At 37.2% G+C, this 18,313-nt stretch overlaps 1 protein-coding gene across 1 annotated transcript in view; it reads right to left on the bottom strand.

Annotated features, from left to right (window-relative positions):
- gna13b (guanine nucleotide binding protein (G protein), alpha 13b) overlaps positions 1-18,313 on the bottom strand; it is a 33,483-nt gene that overhangs the window by 11,887 nt on the left and 3,283 nt on the right. The window contains exon 2 of the mRNA XM_067382217.1: positions 6,906-7,132. Coding sequence (XP_067238318.1) covers positions 6,906-7,132 — 227 coding nt within the window. The remainder of the gene's footprint in view (positions 1-6,905; positions 7,133-18,313) is intronic.

Genomic DNA, 18,313 nt, shown 5'->3' with positions numbered 1-18,313 from the left:
CAAACTGTGCTGTTCATCGGCAATGAAGGGTGTGGGCACACAGGAACAACATGCTCAGAGCAGGCCAGGATATCAGTTTCTGAGTAATGCTAAAAAGGAAGTCCTGTTAACTCAGCAACACCTGAAGCACTGTTAATGCCTACTGTTGGTTAACTGCAATCTGTATATGACAAAATGTATGACATAACTCACATGTATATATAAACTGTTTGTTTTATAGTACATGTCACAGCCCATATAACATATTAGATAGTAAAATGTATATTCAACACATACACATACATATATACACATGCATATATACACATGCATATATACATACTCATATTTATTTATTAGGGGTGTGACAGTTCAGATTTCTCCTGGTTTCAGTTTGTATCCTGGTTTTAGTGTCATGGTTTCGGTACAGTTCGGTATGTGCCATGTTCAGTAAAAATAGGACAGTTGTCAAATAAAGATAAATAAAATAAAAAAAATCGAACAACATGAAACAGCACAAATGAATACATGAGAGATAAGATACAAATAAAATAAACAATGCTTTTTTAGGTATCTAACAGCTTACAGGTACAGAAATTGAAATATAAAATTGTAATCAAATATAAAATAACATTGCCTATAAACTTCTTTGAATAGTTAAATAAAGATGAAACATTATAGAAGTTACAAAAGCTATTCAGTCAAGAGTGATTTCTTTGTTTGTTTGTTCGATTAACATTAACAGAATATTAGACTGTTTTCCCTTTAGAGACATCATTCAAAGATCCAGTACACTGATACAGATACACATGCGTTGTCTGTCTCATCTATGTTTGTTAGGGTACTCTCTAAGATGGGCATGTTGAACATTTTTGTGTGAATTTGTCCGCAAGACTTCAAAGAGTATTTGCGCGCTGTGTATTTGCGGCTCTCCGTGTACACGCTTTGGATGAGTACACACAAATCTCCTTCACAGAGCGCGCAAGTTCTCTTTCGCGTCAAGGTTTAAATGAGTTTAGTTTAAACAAAGCAACGTGAGATGTTCAGGTCTCACCTGCGCTTGCGCGCTATCAACACCCGGATGATGACGGCGTAAATGACTGTCATACAGCTTTCGGCGCGTCTTTTAACATTCGTTTACAATGAGGGACTGTTTTGTCCATGTTCTTTTGACCATCGCTGTTGTAATGTATTGGGAAACTAGAATGCATATCCATCGACTGAAACATACATCAGCCAAATCCGTCTTTCTGTTTTGCACATTGTTTTCAACAAACCATATTATAGATGCGTCATCAAATTTGGGACGAACCACGGTGCAAGCGTGTGCCGAACCTACTGCATTTTCCGGGATTTTTTATTCCCAAGGCAACCTAAACGATTATAATACAATATGATTAGTGTCAAGAATGCAAAATATGTGCAAAGCATACACACTGGGATTTTTGGTGAATAAGAGAGCTGCATAAGTCCAAGTTTATTTGTATAGTGCATTTCCCCCATTTTTAGTTTCAATTTAAATAAACGTGCTTAGGCATGGCATTTATAATGTTTATAAAGAATGCCACTATAATTTGTGTATGTTTTATACCGTTCTGAATGGAGTTAAATTTAAAGGATTTATATATTAAAATACATGCTTATAGTGCTTAAAACCTTTGTAAATGTTTTGTTTTATTTATCTGCATTGCACATTATTTATGAATGTAATAATAAAAATGTCATTTATACACAGATGCAACTTAACAAAAAAAAATTCACTGATCTGTGTGCAAAATAATTAACTTCAAAATAAACAATATTTCCAAATTTTATATTCCCTAATTATAATATTGCTAATATTCGATGTATCATCCAGCTCTAACATATAAAAGAAAATATGGAGACAAACTAAATAATATAAATTAAGTTTATTTGTAATACTGCATAACAGAATGCTTGTCTTGTATGCCTGTCTTAACATTTTAGCCATTTTTCTTCTCCATACTTCAAAATATGGAAGATTTCATTTTAAAAGAAATATCTAAGATATTAGTAGCTTAAAAGGAATAGTGTACAAATTAACCTGTTAGTGGTCCACTGTACCGCCAGCAGTACACATACCTTTCAAAAGAGACCAAAACCATGCATATACCCTAAATGGTGTAAGAACGGCATGCAATTTACTTTCGGTATGCCTTTTTAGGCCAATTTTACAGGAATTCGCCTTATTCACCTCGAAAGTTCTAAGGAGCTTGAGGGGTACACCTACCACTTCCGATTTCTTTTAGCTGCAATGGCGCGGCACTGCTGTGTTCCCCAGTGCTCGTCACACAGGAAAAAAATCCACCAGTGGACAAACCTTTCACCGTTTTCCAGAGGATAAGGGACAACATCGAGAGTGGATAAAAAATATCAGAAGGCATCCTGGTCACTGGCATATAGTTGGTTTGACATCAGACGTTTGATATTCGCAAATTTAAGGACTGTCTCTAAAGTTACATCCGACATTGGTATGCACGATTCTAACTTCAATAACATTTAAAGGGAATAATTAACAGCCATAAAACCAGCTGTAAAATGTTAATCTACATGTCAGCTATGATGCACATCTTTTATATTTTTAATATTTATTAAAATAAACTGTCAAATCATGTGTAAATATGGCTATTTTTCACTACTGTATATACGCTCATACATGTGCCATAATTTAATGCTCAATAACATTTGAACTTGGGTAAAGTTGGTTTTATATTCGCACATTCGGACTTCTAATAAATTCAGACTTTCCAATAAATGTGCAATAAATTAATGTTTGCAAATTAAGCAGCGACATGATATTGACAACCAACGATTGACAACTTACAACATTTTTCACAGTCGATCAAAATAGGCAAGTATTGTTTTAATGGTATATTTACTTGTGAATGTCCACTGAATGTCCAATGTAGTGTGATTAACAAGGCTATTGAATACGGATGTCCGAATGTGCGAATATAAACCAACTTTACCCAAGTAGCCTAACATTTGAAGGGAAGAATTAACAGCCATAAAACCAGCTGTAAAGTGTTCATCTACATGTCAGCTATGATGCACACCTTTTATATTTTTAATATTTATTAAAATAAACTCAAATCATGTGTAAATATGGCTATTTTTCACTATATATGCTCATACATAAATATGCCATAATTTAATGCTCAATAAGATTTGAAGGGAAGAATTAACAGCCATAAAAACAACTGTAAAGTGTTCATCTACATGTCAGCTACGATGCACATCTTTTATATTTTTAATATTTATTAAAATAAACAGTCAAATCATATGTAAAAATGGCAAGATTCGTAGTCCTCAAAGTTTCCATTGCTGCTACTGATTGATAGTACTGTATTGGAGTCCAACTTCCGGGTTTGTGTACCCCTCAACGGCGTTCGAGTTTTCAAAATGGCCGCCAGGTGAATAAGGCGAATGCTAAGGGGTTAACAACATTATGTAAAAGTCCCACATTTTGGACAGCCTAAATGTCAGGATAATTGGCAGACAAGATGTTTAATAAAACAGCCTAATTGTTACCTGAATAAATAGAAATGAGCAACAGTGAGGGTCAGAAAAATATCTCCATCCCTAGGCCTCAGATTTGCAGGCATGCATTAGGGTCTTCATTTTAATCACAGCTCAACATTCCTTCATGGATCACGCAATCCTTCTTCTAGATCCTGGTAATCTTAGGCTGGGACGAAGGGAAGGGGGAAGACAGGCAAGCTTGAAACCTCAGGCTGGTCAGCCTCCACTTACACTAGTCTAGAGTATTACAGAAATGGACACCAAACGCTTTCAACCCTACAGCTGTCCCTATATGGGGTGGGCAGAGCACAGAAAGCAGTGTTTGGGAAAACAGGAGAGCGCGCACTTGGGTGGATGTCTCCTATCAAAACATCTCTTCCGGTGCCTTCAATCTGCAGACATCACGGATCCCACAGTAACCACAGCTAAGATGAGTAGTGCTGAAGACAGTTTCATTTTATAATGGAGTATGATCATCTAAATTGAACAGGCTGTGAGCATTTTGAAAATGCACCGTCTCGCAAGTATTACCTAAATCAGATTAAGCCTTTAGTAAGTGGGGCTGGAATGAACCTTAATGACTCATACAAACGCTCTATAAGTAAACCTTGTAATGATTCACCAAACGGAAATCGACAGTTATAAACTATTTGCTGGCTTTTAGCTCAAAGCAGACATTAAAAAGACTACCAAAAGGAGACGGATCACAATGTTGTGTACAGGGGTAGTGAGAGCAGAACAGCGAGGACTAAAGCAGTGGATTAGGATTATGCAATGCCTAGAAATGAGAGGAGGGGAGAAGCGAGGAGGAGCCAGCGGTGAAGGGTTCTCACCTGTAGGAATCTAGAACAAGTTTTGTTTTGTAGCATGTTGGGTACATACCATAACCCCCAGAGGCTGGAGGGGCAGAGTTGTGAAAGGCAGGAAGCCTGATAATGTTTTACACTCGACACACGTGGTTTGTGGATTACAGGGCACAAAAGTGTTTTGTTTTGTTGCCTTCACTCACACAGCCTGAATGCAAATCACCAGAGCCTGTGGCAGAGCCAAGGGAAGAGGCTGCCTACTTAACAGGCGAGCTGTATGGAAGCCTCAGCGGTAATGGATGGATTTGCATTCAACCAGCATTTGCTCAGTGCAAATGAAGATTCCTAAGAGCAGATCTACACCGTTATCAGCTCCACAGATCAGTGTCGTGTTGTTTCTTGTCCTAAACAGCATGCATCCACTGCTCTGCTTAAGTCCCAGCATGCCCATGCTGAGAGGATCACTAGAAATGGACAAAGACCACCTTTATCCCCCAGCAAAAAAAGCAAACTCTCTGTGCATGACACCAGTGATTTCCGAAATAAATAAACTACATCAACTTGTGCACAGGGAAATGTCACATTCAATCACAATAACACAGTCGCCTTGGGCTGTCACAGTCATGTCCTTTTTGCGGACAATTAATTGCCATACAAATAATTAACTAGTAATTAAAATGTCAGTTTAACATGTTACTTACAGAGAATGTTTGATATACATACAGCTTAAAGAGCCATTCAAGAGCCGATTTGCACTTGCAATGTATGTTAAACCTTGTTTAACAGCACCAGTACAGAGACATAAAAACGTGACTTTCACGATGCATGGATGATCGCTGCCACGTGATGTATAGCAGCCCAATTTCTTCCTCGTCAATTTTACTTATGAATGTTGGAAAACATGGATCAGTCTGTATCAGCAGTTCTATCACATTCTTTGTAATCTCTACAAATCATAATAATAGGAGGCGGTTACTGGGTGAAATCACACATTTAAAATGGGGAAGTAACACATTAGGAACTGAGAGCATTTAGAGAAGTCTGAAGTTGTGTGCCAAGATGGCACTTGTTATGTCAGGCGCTAATGAGGAATCATTTGAGATTTATTGGGGAAAATCCAAAATGATCAAACTAAAATGATAAGCTAGCTAAGTATTTATATTTATACATAGATATATATACAGTACTGTGCAAAGGTCTTAGGCACGTCAGTATTTTCACCCCCCAAAAAAGGTTTTAAGCCAGTTATTTATATCTTTTGCTGTAGTGTGTCAATAGGAAATATCCGTTCACAGTTCCAAACATTCATTTTGCCATTAATTGTAATAATCCAGTGAGATTTTTGAATACACAATAAGACTGATAACAGCCGGAGCTCCAACATGGAGATCAGAGCTCACCATCATCAAATCCGTCTGTGATTACATGGAGAAACAGATGAAAATGAGACAAACCAAATCCAGAAGAACTGCGGCCGTGTCTCCAAGAGATTTTAAGAAACCCGTCTCCAAAGCTACCTGAAAAATGATGCCCTGTTTGAAATGGAAAGGGTGGTCACACAAAATATAGTTTTGATTTAGTTAATATAAGTTAATTGATAAATAAAATCTATTTATAACAGTATTTTTTAAAAGCAGTGCCTAAAACTCTTCACAGTGCTGTATCTTTGTAGGTTGTTTTCTTCAATCATCTTAGAGACACGGCCACAGTTCTCCTGGATTTAGTTTGTCTCAGTTTCATCTGTTTCTTTATGTAATCACAGACGGATTTGATGATGGTGAGATCAGATCACTGTGTGGAGCACCGGCTGTTGTCAGTCTCCTTGTGCATTGAAAAATTCTGGATTATTACAATTAATGGCAAAATGAATGTTTGGAAATGTGAATGGATATTTCCTATTGACACACTACAGCAAAATATATAAATAACTGGCTTAAAACCTTTTTGGGGGTATATTATAGGAGGATATGTAAACCACCCTCAGGCCTGGCTGCTGTGAACTGTTTTTCATTGGTCTGCTTCTGACATCATCAGACTTTCTGCCCTAGGGTGTCTTTAGCTAACCTAGATTACAGATTGCGATTTTTATATAATATAATATAATATAATATAATATAATATAATATAATATAATATAATATAATATATACATACATACATACATATACACCCACCACAACTTTTACACCACAGCACAACTTTTATATGGGGTCTAAAGTTTAAAGTATTTTTGTCCACCACAAGGCTTGTGTCAAATGCCAAAAAAAAAAAAAACCTCTGCAGTGCAAAGCAGGTGAATATGACCTAAAGTAAAATTTGCGAAAAAAAAAAAAAAAAAAAAAAAAAAAAAAATTACTAGCATTAAAAAAAATGTTTTCATATCATAAAAATGTAATTTTCTCTGCATACAAAACAACTTTTCTGGCAATGCATCCAAGGTTGTGCACGTAAGGGACAACAACTGTCCCCAACAAATCCCATTTCCTGCTAATTATACAGTTTCACTCAGAAAAACATCACATTACAGAAGTGAAATGCATTATGACTTCATGTCTTTAAAGATCACCAAAAGCTCACCAGCTGAAATTCCCTGCGCCGGTCATATGCGTTCTGTATGCCGCTGTCAGCCCAGAGGGCACGGATCGAAGGCAGGTACTGCAGGAACACTCTGGTCTCCACCATCCCCTGTGACCCCATGGCTGACCGTGTGTCAAAAGCCATCATGGTGTCTCCATGTGCCTGGTTTGAAGGGTCTCCCCACGGGATATGCAGCTTTTCTCGGGCATCCACAAGCACTCGAACACCTGTGATAACAGTAAAAATAGGAAATATGAGTAGCTCTCCATTGTATGAATGATGCTGTGTACTGAAAGTAAAAGTTCAATATGATGCTGTTTTCAAGTTTAACATGAAGCAAACAATATTAGATCCCAAACACTTGGAAAATTTAGATGTACACAGTTTATAGTGTGTTTATAGACTGCACTGTTAAAAGGTGCTCTAAGCGATCTCACGCGTTTTTGGGCCAAAACATTTTGTCGTCACATACAGCAAACATCTCCTCACTATCCGCTAGCTGCCTGTCCCCTGAACACACTGTAAAAAACGCGGTCTCTGTAGTCGCCACAAGCTCCGAAAACGGCAATAAAAACAAACTGGTGCAGCCTGGACCACGAATCATAATAAACACGCTCCAGCCAATAACCGACAAGAATGATTTTAAATGCGAGTTCATGACTGTTTCAGGAAGCACGGAGGGGAAGGGGAGGAGGAGGCAGGGTCTAGCTAGCCTCCGTTTTGTTTGACAACACTTAGAACGTCGACAGGAAGTTACTCCGCCCAGGATCGCTTAGAGAACCTTTAATTGTTGAGAAGTACATTTTAACAAGATTATCATTTATTTATAACAATAAAAGACAAGAGGTCTGTATGAAAGTAAGCATAATAGCTGTGCAAAGGCCCATTAAGGTCATTAGTGGGTGGTGGTGGTGGTGCTTATGAATGTGTGCTCGCTTTTCACTTTTGTTTTTTTTAATCCATGGTCATGCATACTTTGTCTATAAGCCTATAATTGTGGATATCAGGGAGCCGTTAATGTGCACTCGCTTTTCATCTTTGAATTTGCGATCACAAGTACTCGTGTATAAGGAGCAGAGGAACTGACCACACATTTTACAAGATGAGATATTTGTTGATGACAGTTGCGCACTAAATCCTCTGCCATCATCCTGTCAATCATCTCATCTCACCTTGCTCTGGTCACAAAAGTGAAATCATTCAGTTAATAACTGTAGTGTCCATTGTCCAACTGAAAAAAGCAAAATGACAGTGCCCGAGGTGGGCAAGTAACATCATCTTTGTATGGCCGAACACTTGGTAACACTAGTAACATCAACTACCGCAGCAAGCCTAATACAGGCATTCATACATTTCAGGAGGTAAATGAAATGCAGAGCCTTTTAGTAACTTCAAACAGATGCATGGAAATTCATAACTTCACACTGACTGCACAATTAATTGTTGAGAATTGAACTGATAAAGCTTAATGATGGTCAATTAAGTAAGGTCATTGATAGAGTGAGTAGTTTTGAGGTGCGTTAAGGCCCCAATATACTTCAAATGAAATCTAAGAACGAATTTATGTGTAGTCATTTCGAAAAAAATCAGGCCAAAATGAAGTTAGTTTTGTGTTGGAAGTTCGAAACAGCTTGCCAGCTGCAAAACACCTTCGTACCACCATTGGTCTGTGATGATAACGTAACAGGAGGTGTGTGCCGAGGCTCCGCCTTCATTTGCATGGAACTGTTCTGACTCATTTTGTGTGTAGAGTTTGTTGCGGCAACATCTCCGCAGGTGAAAACATGAACACACTGGACAGCCGCTTTATAGTACAAAAAGAAGTTGTGCTTCTGATGAAATGAGGCACTAACACTTTTATTCATGTTTCATACTGTAAAGCTGCTTGATTTTAAGCAATCTATTGAATAAAGTGCTATATAAATAAAAGTGACGTGACTGGAGTGCTAATTTGCAGAGCTCGTGCTAACATACCCATGTTGTTATGATCAGACTCTTATGCTCTCTATAAAAATGCTAGGAGTTTCCTCATTTTTGTTGTGTTTACATATTCATCTAACCATCGCTCTCAGCAGTGTGGGCAGTGTCAGATGTTCGAGTACAGTATATCGCTGGTCACGCATTTCGAACTTCATTTGAAGTATATCGGGGCCTTTAGGCTCATGCGCGAAGCATCTGTTGCAGACACACACAAGGAAAAATATAGAGAGCGCACTGTAGTTACGTATTCTAAATGCATAAATGTCTTTAAGCTAGTGTTGTCAAAAATATCAATATTTCGATAAGTATCGATACTGAAATATCTGAACGGTACCAATACTAACCACCACATGCGCACACGCACTCGCACTCGCCTCATTCGCTCTGGTTAGCAAAAGTGAAGTGAATGGAAAGATGGCGAGTGCAACGCCCGCGCGACCGGCTTTGGTTGATAAGAACACAGCAGGAGTGCTATCTGGAAATATTTTGCATATGAGGCAAATGAACATGGAAAGCCGAAGGACACAAGCAAGCCAATATGCAAGAGATGCTACAGAACAGTGCTAACAAAAGGCGCTAACACCACTAATATAGCAAAAGCACCTGAGAGACCGACACCCGGATCTGTATAAAGAACTTCTCGAGGTTGGTATTATTATACATTACTGACACTCTATCCTCCAATTTGATACTGTTAAGAGCTTTGACACAATCTGTATTGTTAAAAGTACTCTGGTCCAATGAAAGAATATTAACAAATAGAACTTTGGATTTTAATTAGTACATGTATTAGTGAATGTTAGTTTAAATCAACTTTTAACTTTGATTAACAAATGTTTTGTAAGTATTTTTCATTGCTTATTCATGTTAACAAATATCTATTACCATTAACCTACGTTCTTAGATTAGTTCATTCAGTTCATTTTAAAAGTGTGGTCTAAAAAAAAAAAAAAAATGTTTATTAAAGTTTGGCATTCTCTTGTAGCACCAAAAAGAAGATGAGACTCGACCTGCAACAAAAACAACACAATCACAACCTACACTACCAGCTGTATTTGAACAGCAAAGAAAGTATTTTGTTTACTAATTTGATACTTGATGCATAAGATTGCACTGATTTTGTTTTTGCTTGAAGTTTAAGTATCTTTTGTTGATGTGATTTGATTTTACTTTGAAATACAAAAGATTGCACTTTTTTTTTTTCCTGCACTTTATTGGTTTTTGAATGTAATGCAATCTGAGAGGCTTTTGAACAAGTGCACTACCTCAGGACAGTTTTGTTAATGTAAAATATATGTTCTAGACTTGTTATATTTAGCTTTAAATAAAAAAATAACCCCTTGATATTGTGGCAGTTTTTTTCTCCGTGGTATCGAAAATGGTATAGAATATCGATATTTTTCAAGGTATCGTATCGAAGTTAGAAATTGTAGTATCGTGACAACACTACTTTAAGCCATGCAATGGATTAGGAAGGCTAGCTGTTTATTTCAAAACAATTAAAGGGGCCAAAACGGGATTTTACGGAACATAAGAACTACTCACTTGTGTAAACGCCACAATAAAAGTATATAGAATAAATGGCTTGTAATATCGCTGTTACTCCTATTCTATGGTGCATGGTAAATCAAGACCCGTCAGTCTGAGCAATCAAACCAATCCAAGCGCACTCCAGCTGTAAAGCAGTGTCTGATTGGTCTCTACTGATCCCTACCCACAAGGGATGGGTGATAGGGACTTAATTCATCACGATATTTTCTGGTATTTATTGCGATAAAGATATCAATGACAATATAAATATAGTACCATTCACCACTGTTTTTGGCTACAAGTGATAGCTGCATGCAGTCTTGAGAGCCTCATAAACACAAACTTAGATCTAAAGTAAAATAATAATAAATAAAATTTGTAATATACAAATTACCTAAAAGAATGAAAAACCAGTAAAAATTCTAACACCAGCCCTTGCTGAAACACAAAGTTGTAAACATTCTATATTCACACTCCCATGGTTCAAACAGTGGCAAAATTAGTGCAAACAGCAAAAGTAACAATCCCAACCATGTCTTCAGATAGGTTACAAAATTACAAGAGTGTGCGAATAATCAAGCATTATTTAATTATAGAACCTAAGTAATAAGAACTACAACTGAATAACCGCGTATGAATGAAAACGTATGAATGCATATTTGTCCTTTTAACTGAACTTAGGACTGGTGGTGGTGCTTAAGACATTGTTGGTCATTCAGTGTTTCTGTATAAAAAAAAACAACAAAAAAAAAAACAATAATCTTGATAAGATAATACTACTAATATGAGTTCTACAACTAATAACAACATAAACCACATTAAGGAATGATGCGCTGCTGGGTTCATGAATATTAAATCATGTTGTCTGAATTTGCTCTAGGGCTGCAACAAACAATCTGATAATCGATTATGAAATTAATTAATCTACCGAATATTGGAACGGTTAATCGACTAATAATTGATTATTATACTGGCTAGTCAATATGCTTTGTTCGATTATTCCACTAGCAATTAGTTAAAATACTGAGTTATACTTTAACTAATAATTAAAACAAGGAAATCACTTCAGCTTTTGAAAGTGTATTTTTAATGAATTTGTTAAAAATTCTGTTAAAATGATGTACTGTGCTTTTATTAAGTCTGGGAATTATAATAACTTTTTTAGTGATTTCGTGATTACATTAGAGCTGTATTAATTTCAGTAAATTGTACTGTATCTTTCAACATACCTTTTAATATTCATTCATGTTTATTTCGTGCTGTAATAGCAGAAGAGAGGAAGAGATAATAGGGTCACGTGCCGCTTGACCTGAGGCGCTACAGCGATCTGTCACTCCACATTAAAGTGTGCCAAAACCACGTCATGTATTGTTTGAATCCTGTAGTAAAATTGACAGAATTTAAAAGTTACGTTTTCTATCAAAGGTAACCTAATCTGTCTTAACTGTCGGCATGATGTTGTCTTATTCCTAAATGACAACATCTGTGCTCTGGCTTTCACACATCCAAGTGCACAAACATAGCAGTGAGTATTGAACACACACACACACACACACACACGCACATTTGTTTTTGTGAATTGTGGGGACTTTCCATAGGCCGCAATGCATTTTACACTGTACAAACTGTACTTTCTATCCCCCTACCCCTAAACCTAACCATCACAGGAAACTGTGCACACCTTTATTTTCTCACAAAAACATCATTTAGTATTTTTATTAATTTACATTGTGGGGACCGGTGGCTGGTCCCCACGATGTAATATAAACAAAAGCACACACACACACACACACACACACACACACACACACACACACACACACACACACACGAGCAGTAGGCAGCCATTATTTTTTTTTGCTGTGGTGCCCAGGGAGCGATTGGGAGTTGGGTACCTTGCTTCAAATAAATTATGTCTACGGCAGTGTTTGAAAAAGACTAAGTCACATTTTGAAACTAAGTTAATGCTTCAAATAAATTGTATCGATAATTAATTCACTCACAACTTATTCATTTAAAGGCCAGATCACATCAAGCCGATGCCGACGAACTAGTGGCAACGAAAGCAGACTGCGGGGTTGGCTCACGTCAGCATGAAATGCGTCTGTGTCCAAAGTTGGCCTGACGCACCAAACCAACGCTAAACACCCGACGGCCAAGTAGCACGTCCGTTCTGTGCCTGTGCAAGATGAAATGCCTTTCCGTACCAGCAGGTGGCAGTAGCTGAACAGCCAATCAGAATGATCAGATGGCCCGACTGACCGACGCCGATTCAACATTTCAAATTGGCCGAAAAAAGTTCAGCCGACAGTGCAGAACACACTGAGAAAACTTAGTCGGCTGACAAACAAAAACTGCCAGACGGCCAACCGTCGGCTTGGTGTGTTCCTGCCTTAAGAGATTAATTTCATTCAAATCGATTTTAAAAAAAAAATAATTCATTCAAATGAATTAAACAAAATATAGAGTACAGCAATTAACATTTTGTCAGAACCTCTAGTAAATTGCATGTGATTTTGTTTAGTTTGTTCAAAATTGTGTGAATTGTGATCTCTATTTTAAATTCAAACACTTTCATTTTAAAAGACAATATTTAAGTAAGACATATGCTTTCATCTTGTTGCCAGAATTATTTATTTTTTAAAATTTTTTTTACAAAATATATCTGGCCTATTACTCCTTATTCCTGTAATCCAGTGGAATAATTCATGGTACACTACTCATTAAATTAAGTGACCAGATCATTAGTCCTTATATATAAAATGGCAAAAACTGGGCAACACAGGGCTAGTGAGTGAGATTAACATCACAAGATATTAAGCCAAATGAATTTCATTTATTGCACAGCAAAGTTGACCAAAGTGATACGATCATTTGATAAATAATGAAATAATGATATTTTTAGTGCAATCTCTGCCTCAAGCAGTTGTATGCAGATAAAGAAATTGCACTGACATTTACAACTCTGTTGAATCAGTCCCTTCCCACCTCCAAATACTTTCAGAGATCAATCACATCTTGGGTATATTTAAATTGACCTTTCAATGTGGTGAAGTGCTTTGATCTAATTATGATGGAATAAGTAGGCACAGAACTGCTGCAGTGTTCATGTGTATGCTCATTGCTCTCTCTCTCTCTCACCCCAGCCAGGCACTCGCTAACTGTGCTGTCATCCATCAGCACGTGCTGCATCGACACTGCTCTCAAGTGTGTGCATTACTGAACATGCATTTAGTGCAATAAACCTTAAAATCTATGCTACAGATATATGGAATAAACTTGAGCTCTGCAGCACCCAGAAAACATGCCATAAACATCACAAACCTCAATGATTTTCAGTCAAAATGAGTCTCAAATCTGACCTTAATTTATGCTTAATTGATATGTGCAGAAATAACAGTTAATCTCAATTGCATTAGACCAGTACATTTTTTAGTTGCATAAATTCTCAAAAAAAGTCTTGTGTCCTACAAAAGGTATAAAGCACTGGAATAACTTCAGTTGAGTCCTCCAAGGCTATCTGTCCCCTTTTGTGATGTAGTACAGCAACAACATGAAAATCCTATTTGTATCAACACAAAGATAAAAAGATCAACGTTTTACTGATGTACTTGTACCAAGCAACAAATAAGAGCATATGACATGTGGCAACTTCATCGTCTTCCTATGTAACACCTGAGGGTTTGAGTATCAGTAGTGAAAACACTGGTGATGATGATCTCTAGTTGTGTATACGCAGATTATCAGAGTAGAAGAGTCCCATTGTGAGCTGGTTTTCACACCTGGTTTTCCCTTTCAAAAACTGGCATCCCCAGCAGTCATAACAGAAATAACCTGATAAACCTGTTTCCACTAGTAGCTCTCTCCCTCACAATGACAGACAAAGACAGAACACATTTGACCTTTCAGATAATGTCTTTTGGCCAGTTTGGAGGAAATGTTCTTGGTAACCAAGAATGGTTATTGAAATAATGAATGGAGTTACTTTGTGGTTATCTTCCATTCTGCACAGAAACCAACCGGCCTATTCCATGCCAGATTTATATAGACTGCTCTTTCTAAACCATTTGTTTACAATCAGTTATGCTGCCAATATAACTCATTAAGCATTTGATATATGGAGGGCTTCACACAATTTGTCACCTTTCTGGATCTCACATACAGTTAGCAGCCTGTTCCAGGGTCCTTTCACAGGATAAGTCCTTAATTGTTCTCGCCACACATTCCGGCGTGAGGTGACGGCAGGTCAAGAGTGTTTAACTGAAGGCCCTTTAAAAAGGTCAGCAATGTCCAAGTAAAAGCCCATTAGTGCAGCACAAGGCTGCATGTAAAGAGAGTCATCTCTATTATATACGCGTCCTGCAGCACAATCAATAATAGCAGTCCATAGATGCACATTAGCGAAAGCAAATAGCCATTATGTCTAAAATACTCATGCACCACATATAGTGCAGTTTCTCTCCTGTCCCTATAGGGTAGGAGCATGCTGGCCTTAACTAACAATTTCATGCTTAAATTTAATTACACAAAAACCCAGACTGCCAAGGAATGTCTAAGCCAACTGATGAGCCAATGTACTATGTATTACATACATTAATATGTACATTAGAGCTGCACAATTCTGGATAAATTGATAATGTTTCATTACTGGATGAATCAGAATTTGAACAAATCTCTTGAATGACTGATTCAATGACAAGTATATTTTTTCACTTGTCGCCACCTACTGGTGTAATGATGTAATTGAAGTGTCGTTTATTGGAAGTGCCAAGTTACTTTCTTTGTATTCGAACTATAAACTTTTATCCCAGTACTTCTGTGATTATTTGAATAACACAGAAATAAAGATCCTGTGAGGTTGAAAAGGCTGTTTGTGAATGACAACTGCTCTCTCTAAAAATAATGGAAGTATGTATGGTGTGCACGTTCAACTCAATATCAAGATTTTAGGTTAAAATGTATATGAATGTGTAAAAGCAAGTGTCTTAGGTCCTGTAACTGGTCTCTTGGGGCTCCAGACAGACAAAATGTTAGCATTTTGCGACCTTTTTTCTTGCCGGTGTGACAAAGGTTTGTTAGTGGTTTCACTGACCGACCACCACTCTGCTCAACTGTTAAGAGCTGCCATTTCAGTTTCATGTGAAAAACGTCAAACGGAAAATGAAAACGAAAGCAGAATGAAACCGCGCTTTGATCTGCGTGGTTTATAAGCTTGGACCAATATTAAAACAGCGCAGCGCGACCTCAGAAAAGGTTTACTCACGCGACATTACCACACAGTGCTGGGAGATCCAGTGAGAAAGTGGCTGAATTAAGCGCAGTATTAATAACATCGCTATGAGGCCAAGTGAAAAGCATTCAAATTCAGTGCAGAATTCTGTTATAAACCATAGATATCAAACAGAGCTGACATGGAGAAACAATGTGTCATGAATGAACAAGTTATAGAAGGCTTTTCAGTCCACAAATCACCAACATTCACCATGGATTTAATGTAGTAACGCTAACTGTAACCATGTTATTGTGGCAGAAATAGTCGAAAGTTTTTATTCATTTTAGGGATGGGCACGAGTACTCGAACATGCTGGCGATGATCGATCGTGAAAATAATGATCGCCCTGACTTTAAAATGTATCTCTCTTTTTTCTGATTGTCATTGCGGTATTTTGGGCGGTATCTGAGGTCTGATGTGTCAGTGGTAGACAGCACACCTTCCAGACTGGTGAAATAAAGTGAAACTGGATTTGAAAGTGCGCAGTGATGCCTGGAATCACTTTGATCATGAAATACAGTTAAGTGCAAGATGTGCAGCGCCAATGTGTCAATTTGTAATGTAATGCTGTAAATTCTCTGTGCTTTAGTTGCCCATGTATCAGCATTGTTGTTAAGGGAAGATTGCATCCACAAGAACACCCCCCCCCCAACACAAACTTTTTGAGACCTATCAATGATCGAAATAAGAAATTGGCAAAAATGCCCATCCCTTATTCATTTCAGGGTTTATACAAGTGCTTTACAATTTTTCCAGCACTAAAGCTCTAAATATTCTCCAATTTAAATGTTTTTAAATGCAATAAAAAAAAAAATCCCTATAAATTAGGTTTACGTATTACTGTTGCTAATAAAAGTTAATTTTATCTGCACCTCAACTCAAGCTCAGTGCTTTAGTGTTAAATGAGCATTTCCAAGAAATAAATGTAGTATGGTTAGTTTCTCCTGCATGTATTAATGCAAAACAATACTAATCTTATGATTAAATTACTATTATGATTATAAAGCCCCCCAGCGCTACCAAATCAGGTGCTGGTGCCACCATCTGTAGAACTTAGTGGCACCAGTGCTACTGCTCTGAAATGTTAGTCTGGAGCCCTTTCTCTACTACTACAACAAAAAATTTTTTTTGTCTTCATTAGTTTATTTTAAACCATAAAGTTTAGAACGAAAGAGACACTCAGTAGTGCAGAAAACTGAAAGTGCAGAAAGAAGCGCTCAGAAGCGTAACCCCTTTGACACATCCCACATCTGTTATGAAGTGGTGCATCCATGCGACCTCAGAATATGCATGTGCACTTTGACCTTAAAATTGACTATGTCTAACAAAACAACTCCCCAAATCTTTAACCGCAGATGTTAATGCAACCTTAGGTGTAGATGAGGTCTGGATGAGAACTAGCATCAGCAAGATATAATTTCACATCAAATTCTATAAACAGCAGGACGCAACAAATGCATGCTGGGTTAAACTATTCAAGATTATAAACAGAATCATGCCTGAGTTAGAAAAGATAAACAACCTGCTAGACCTCGGAAGACAAATCACATAAGGCAGGATTTCATCCACACCGTCCAACAAACTCATAGGATAAACTCCACTGACACACAGCTGGTGCTTCAATCCAGTTACACAATGTGAACACTCAGGACTGTTATTCTGTTCTGTCAAGTGAAATCGTTTGGAAAGGAGTAGTTCACTGAATGAGCCTGGCTAAGTTCCTCATGCCCACTTCAGGCTCTAACAAAGTGCATTAAAAGTAGTTCACACCTGCCCTCTGACCTTTCTAAACCAAAGAGGAAAGCCCTGATGCTTTCAGTCAATTGTTTTGGACTGACATACACTACCGGTCAAAATGTTGAAATTAATACTTTAATTCATAAAAAAAAACATTATATGGGTCAATGACGTGACGGGTCATTTTTGTTGTCCAAAGGCATTAATAATAATAATAAAAAACAAAGATATGACATCCAAAGTATGTCAGGTAGTACAACTAGATCACTTTTATAGAATCCAAAAGGTTTTAATTATATTATGCCACATATAAAAGGTATTTTAAAGATTTTAAAGTGTCAAAAGGTAATTCGGGTTAACCGTCCAAAGGCCAATAAAGCCATTTCATTGTGTACATTACATTACATAAAAATGTAATAAATCTATATATTTGTTATTCTGGCAGGATTTTATAACATCATATATCGTTGCTTTGTAATGAGAAAGAATGTTTGGAAAAAAAATTAATTAATGTAATTTGGACTAACCGATATAAAGGGACCATTTGGTCATGCGGTCAGTATCATGTGACAGGATGTGACATCATTCAGACACCTGCAAAGGACCACATGATTGTGAAGCAAAGTAACTAACTCTCTTTTAACTATTTGAAAAATTTGTGTTTTCACTTGCTCATTACTCATGTCCCGAAACATCAGGTCATTTGGTACAACTGCTATAAAACATGGAAAATGTTGTAATATTTTATAAACTTGTACTAAGTATAAAAATGTTTGATTGTCCTTTTGCTAGCTAGCTAGATAGATAGATAGATATCAGCTTGTTAGCATTGCTTGAAAATATCATCATTCGGTATATCCAAAAGTGTAATTTGGTAAAACCGAATGAC

Source organism: Chanodichthys erythropterus, chromosome 3, assembly GCF_024489055.1.
Source record: "Chanodichthys erythropterus isolate Z2021 chromosome 3, ASM2448905v1, whole genome shotgun sequence".
NCBI classification, from domain to species: domain Eukaryota; kingdom Metazoa; phylum Chordata; class Actinopteri; order Cypriniformes; family Xenocyprididae; genus Chanodichthys; species Chanodichthys erythropterus.
The sequence above is the reverse complement of the archived record's forward strand: the minus strand, read 5'-3'. Positions and strand labels throughout refer to the sequence as shown.